We start from the raw sequence: 6,214 nt of genomic DNA, 5'->3' as shown, positions 1-6,214 counted from the left end.
ATGAACTTCTTTAAGTTTTGATGAACTTTTTCAAAATCGATGAACTTTTTTCCAAAATTGGTGAATTTTTTTTCAGTTTCAATGAACTCTTTTTCCAAATTCAATGAACTATTTCGGTAAATCGATAAACTTTCTTCAAAATCTATGAACTTATTTCGAAATCGATGAAATTTTTTTGATATCAATGAACTACTTTCAAATTTGATGAATGTTTTCTTCTAATCGATGAACTTTTATTTCAAATTTGATGAACTTTTTTCAAAATTTATGAACTTATTTTCATTAAAAATTGACTTAAAAACGAATAGTTCAAAAATGTGTAATAACTAGCGTGGCTCATTTGGTACTTAATGCATTCGCGTTTGCAATAAATCAGTAGTCTTCCCGTGGTCGAGTGGTTAGCTGAGCAATCCTTCAATTTTGGGGCGCAGGTTCCGGTCGTGTTTCTCCCGTATTTTTGCGTTCTTTGTCGCGAGACGTTTCTCTTTCGTTATTTCATCCACGGCGCCGAACGCGCCAAATAGGAGCTCCTGCATCACGTGCCGTCGTGCCAGCCCGTATCACATCACGTGCCGTCGTGCCCCCGGCGCATCCATCGCCGAGTGGCCCCCGACTCGAGCTCCTGCTTCGAGAAGATGAAGCGGTTGATGGAGGACGAGCGGTGCGCGGCGGCGCGGACCGACCCGACGTCCCGACCGATGCGGCGTAAGGAGGCCAAGGTGGCCCTCGGCTTGAAGATGAAGCGGGCGATGGAGGACGAGCGGTCCACGGCGGCGCGGACCGACCCGAGGTTCCGACAGATGCGGCGTAAGGAGGCCAAGGTGGCCCTCGACTCGAGGTTTACCCCCATGCTCACGGACCCCATGTTCGATTCTTCGTTAGTGGACAAGCGAGGCAGACGCCGCAAGAAGAGCGCCAGGGAGAACCCCATCCTGCATTACTATCTCAACGAAGAGGCGGGGGACGAAAAGGACAAGGATAAGACGGAGCAAGAGGAGCTGATTTGTGAAGAGGAGGATCATGCGCTGGAACAAGAGAGTCCTAGTAGCGATGACGAGGAGGACGGCCATGACCAGGTGATGTTTCCCTTCCAAATTTGTCATTTTCATTCCTCGAAAAAAAGTTTGATCTTACATGTGGATAGAAGAGATTAAGATTATGCAGGCTGCAGTTATGGTTATTTTCAACTTTTGGTTTATGTTTGTGCTTGCTCAGTGTTAGTGTCATTTTCTCTTGTAGAGCATGAACCTTATTGAGCGATGCTTGCTAGCTGTGCAATTCCATATCTTAACTATTAGAACAACTTTTAACTAACTCTTGATCTTACGTTCTGATGATTTTCTTCAACTCGCTGCATAGTTAGTTTTATTGCAATTATATGCATCTTATCTTATGTGTGTTGTTATATGTTGGATCTCCATATGTTCCTAAATTATCTTCATGAGTGACATTGCTAGTTGTATTTTTCTTGTCTTCAAAGACAGACATTTTCCTTGCATTATTTCTAATTCATTGACTTATTTATTTATTTATTTTGCAGTACTTTGTGGGCTGCGACGTTGCTCATCACTTGATGTCTAGGCATGATGATACACATGTGATTGACAAGGAAACTCACAGGCTTGCTGTTGTGAACATGGACTGGGATCATATTAAGGTGTGTGCCAATTCAAATTTCTGTTTATCTAGAGAAGTAATCCGTTTACCTGAACAATCTCAGCCATGTTCAAAAGGCAGTTTTATTCTGTGAGTTGCATGAGAATTACCTTGAATTAATGTCTTTTTAGTCCAACTTGTTTCTTTTCTGTGAGGTAAATGTGCATTTCTTTGTTCTTGCATCTGTGTGTTAATTGCAGACTTGTATAAAACCTTTAAGGGTTGTTTAGATGGCATTTTATTAACTACATGCTAGTAAAACACTAAAAGGAGTTCTAAAAATACTATGTTGTTTTGGTAGTAGGTTGGTTAGGTTGAAGTACGATGCGTAGATTCATGTTGTTTGGCTTAGATGTTCTCATTTCTCATCTTTTTGTGTTGTTGAGAACAGGTGAAATCTCTATCACTAAAATTCGCCTGTTTTTAGTTGAGATATAGATGCACCAAATGTTGATATTCAGGATTAGTAAAAATTCCGAAGTGATGTCAAATTGCTGGGTTCTTTGGTCCAGACATCCTCACACAATGATGCCCATATTTATCTATACCCAAATTACGTCAGCCATCATTGTCTCTTTGTGTCTTAGGTGCTAATTGCCAATATCTCACAACATCTGTGCAACCTTACCCATAAGGCCTCGCTTTGATAATAAGGAATCTAAATATGAACTGAATCCCAAAAGTATCCAAAGAAATGCCCATTACTCAAACTTAATGTTTGTTTTTTGCATTGAAGTGTGTGTATTGTTTGTTTGGTGAGGTATTCAAGCACTTCCTATGATTTTTGCAGCACCCCAACAAAATATTTTGATAATAGTCAATATTTAATTAAAGAAATACTGTGTTTTGCAAAACTGAAAATCAAAACAACGGAACATACCCCTTGCATTATAGTTTGTGTTGCTCATAGAAACTTCTCTTTGGCTGCTTGGGCTCAATGATGGTGTTCCTTTGTTTTGCCCTTTCAACAGGCGGTGGACTTGTATATGGTCATGACATCTTGTATTCCGGAAGGTGGGCGAGTTCTATCAGTCTCGATATATCCAACAGAATTTGGACTGAAGTGCATGAACATTGAGACAACTGAAGGCCCTTCTGCTCTTTTTGGTGCTGATGGTTATGGTGGTGATGATGGTGGGAAAGATGATGACAGTGATGATGGATATGGTGATGGCGAAGAAGATGAACTTGACTCTAAGACTGAGAACAACAAGCTCCGTACTTATGGGCTAAACAAACTGAGGTTAGTAACAAAGCATCGAGATACTTTTGCTGATTATCACCTTGTTTACTTTTCTGTTTGTCTGGGACTTACTGCAAAGAGTTTGAATCATTATTTTAACAATATACTCCATAATATTCTCTTGTTAATTAAAATATATAAAAATGTTCAGATCCTGTGTAAATGTAACTATGGCAGCTTCTCCTTCACATGTTTGGGATTGTGTTCATATGTCCATGGCCTTGTCTATCCATATTTGATATTTGCCATATGAAAATGTTACTACTTCCAAGGGTTTGTTGTTCCGTTCTCTGATGATTATATTGATCTTGCTGCAGGTACTACTATGCAGTTGTGGTGTGTGATTCTAGTGCAACTGCGGATCACATATACACAACTCTTGATGGTACCGAGTTCTTGAAAACGGCAAATGTGTTTGATTTGCAGTTTATTTATGACTCTATGGAGTTCAAATACCCTGCTCATGATGTAGCTACAGAGGTATATTACTTGAACATATTGTATTTGCATCCATATTTTTTTGAACAAGGGAAGGTGCCCAAAGGACCCAGAAACTGCATTCAAACTGGTTGTTGCGATAATAAATTATACCGAGGACCTTGTAAAGAGCTATCAGCTCCAGTTTTACAGAAAGGAACATACAACAAATCAGAAAATCATGATATGGTCCTTCTTCTCCACCGAGATTTTGTTGAAGTTTGGAGCATGGACACCTGCACCCTTGCCGGGGACATCACCACTTGGGAGAGAGCAGGGCGGTGGACGCCGTGTTGAAGCCGAACAGTCTCCATCTCGGTCTGGAAGCACTGGGCTAAGCACTCTGAAATGCATGCGCAGCTTCGCTTCCTTTCCATGAGAAGCTTCAGATCCGGACGACCCTTCCGCTACCATGACTTCAAAAAAAAGGGCTAAAATCGCCCCAGATCTGAGCTCCACCGAGCTTATTGACAAAGCTTTTGCCAGATCCCGTCCCCTCCTTGAGTCTGCACCATGAAAAACAACCAGAGACTTGAAAAAACCAAATCGCCCCAGATCTGAGCTCCACAGAGTTTATTGATTTGCCAGATCCCGTCCCCTCTTTGAGTCTACTCCCTCCGTTCCTAAATATAAGTCTTTTTAGAGATTCTATAATATGGACTCCATATGGAGCAAAATGAGTGAATCTACACTATAAAATACGTCTATATTCATCCGTATGTAGTCCATATTGAAATCTCTAAAAAAAACTTATATTTAGGAACGGAGGGAGTAATTGCTTGTCAAATTTATGGTTCTATGTAGAAAGAACCTGCCTTTCAGTTATAGTAGAAGAGGTCTTTTCAGTTTGTAACTTGTTTAACTTTTGTGCAGGCACCTTTGAGTTACAAGGATCCTGATTTTGAGACTTGTCCTTCGCAGCATACCAAAGTTAAGCCCACCTGGGATGATGATGAACCAGATTATAAGATCTTGAGGGAAATGTTCAAACATAAGGTCAGCTCTATTATTTTAATTATGTTGTTTTATACTCCCCCCGTCCCAAAATTCTTGTCTTAGATTTGTCTTGATACGGATGTATCTAATACTAAAATGTGACTTGATACATCTGTATTTAGACAAATGTAAGACAAGGATTTTGGGACGGAGGGAGTATCTCTTTGAATTTATAACAGTCAAAGGGAGTAAACCCAGTGTCAAATGTCAAGATAGGCTTTCAGGCAGAACTAGTGAATAATAAAGGAATAAATACAGTATAATCAAAGTCACTTGTTGTTACAAAATCACAAAACTTGATAACTGATGCATTGCATGTTTCTACTCTTTTGTCTCATGAATTTTTTTGACCTGTTGGTCTTTGTTTCTTGTCCTGCACTTTGTTTATCCATCTTTGATGTCTTGTATTTTTTTTGTTGCAGTTTGATGACATTTATAAATATATTGAAAGTGATGAGAGTGCATCAGAAGATGTAGATGATTCCGGTTACCGGTCTCGGCCAAATGGTGTATCGAAATGGAAGTTAACAAATAAGGACAGGTTGGCTCTTTTACTAGAAGGAAATAAATCTGATGTGGAACAAAGACATGACCAAGACATGGAGGTAACATTCAACATGGAGCTCAAGGACTTCAGCAGATGTATCCTTGAGAGAAAGGGTATTGAGACGAAGACTATATGGGAGATGCACCAAGGAAAAATGAAGGAGAAGCAGAAAGGTAGAAAGAGGTGGCCAAAGGATGATGATGACTATAGCAACAAAGATAGCGCTGATGATTTCCTTGATGAAAAGTTGTTTGAAGAAGCTAAGCCGATGAAGAAACCAAAGGTGAAGGCCAAAGGGAAAGGAAAGACAAGGCTCCAGAGGAACATTATGAGCCAGAAGCAACTAAAGAGGTAGCTGCTCCTATCTGCTTATGTTACTCCATTTGCATCTCTTCTCATTAAGTACTTGCCACATCATATTTTTTGCCTATGTGAAATGTATGTTAATACTTATGTTATTCCCACTGAGCAGCCTGAGGAAGTGAGGGAGAGCGCCCGGATGCTGGTAGCGGACTGTGACCTAGATGTGATTGTCGAGTAGTAGTAGTCTGAAAAATGATGTAGTGGCCTTTGTGGCCTTGGTGATGCCGGTTATGGATAAACTTATTCCCCGCAAAAAAATGTAACGCAAAAAAATGTATTTGTATCATGTAGTGTACATCCTGTGCTGTCACTTGAGCGTTTGTCTTGGAAGACGTGATGAATTAATTTATGCACATGGTACTACGTGTTGTGAGTTTTAGGGTTATAATCACTAAACTTCTTGCTTTTTCGCAAATTTTTTTACTAGTTGTCCCGCTGATCACCATGTGGCCTCAAGTTTATTGTCTTCCATTCATAGTGGTCTTGCATTTTAGATTTTCCCAAATCCTAAAAGGTTTTCCTCGAGCGCACACACGTCTGCGCTTTCGGATGTTAATCGTGGACATCAGGTGCCGCGGTGTCTTTCTGCGTCGCTTGCAGGTGGCACCTGGTCGGCTTGTGGCCCGTAGGGTGGGAGCGGTGGTCATCGGAAGGGAACATCTGGTCTCGATTTTGTGCTTTTCCCCGTGTTCAAATCGACTAGTTATGGTTGGCGACATTTGGGAATTCGGTGCGCAGGGGATTGGCTACTCGTGTCGTGGATATAGGATTTGAAGGCAATTGGGGCTGCTGTGGTGTTGAGATGATGTACGAGTGTTTTGGGTTAGGATGCTCACTACAGGGATAGTTCAGGCGAGTTGGTTGGTGTATATTTTTGTGCTTCAGATTCACGTTTGCTTGTTGCTCTAGTTTTGTGAATGACTTGTCTTGTA

The 6,214-nt window shown here is 40.7% G+C and overlaps 1 protein-coding gene across 1 annotated transcript; it reads left to right on the top strand.

Moving 5' to 3' along the window:
* The first annotated feature begins 635 nt into the window (after positions 1 to 635).
* On the top strand, positions 636 to 5,623 carry LOC119320900 (pre-rRNA-processing protein esf1-like). The gene is made up of 7 exons (XM_037594808.1): positions 636 to 1,076; positions 1,541 to 1,657; positions 2,628 to 2,899; positions 3,217 to 3,379; positions 4,250 to 4,372; positions 4,795 to 5,270; positions 5,392 to 5,623. Exons 1-7 carry the CDS (start codon positions 636 to 638, stop codon positions 5,402 to 5,404), a joined length of 1,605 nt encoding a protein of 534 aa, XP_037450705.1. The 3' UTR covers positions 5,405 to 5,623.
* Positions 5,624 to 6,214: the final 591 nt, after the last annotated feature.

The sequence above is a fragment of the Triticum dicoccoides genome, chromosome 6B (assembly GCF_002162155.2).
Source record: "Triticum dicoccoides isolate Atlit2015 ecotype Zavitan chromosome 6B, WEW_v2.0, whole genome shotgun sequence".
NCBI classification, from domain to species: domain Eukaryota; kingdom Viridiplantae; phylum Streptophyta; class Magnoliopsida; order Poales; family Poaceae; genus Triticum; species Triticum dicoccoides.
The sequence above is the reverse complement of the archived record's forward strand: the minus strand, read 5'-3'. Positions and strand labels throughout refer to the sequence as shown.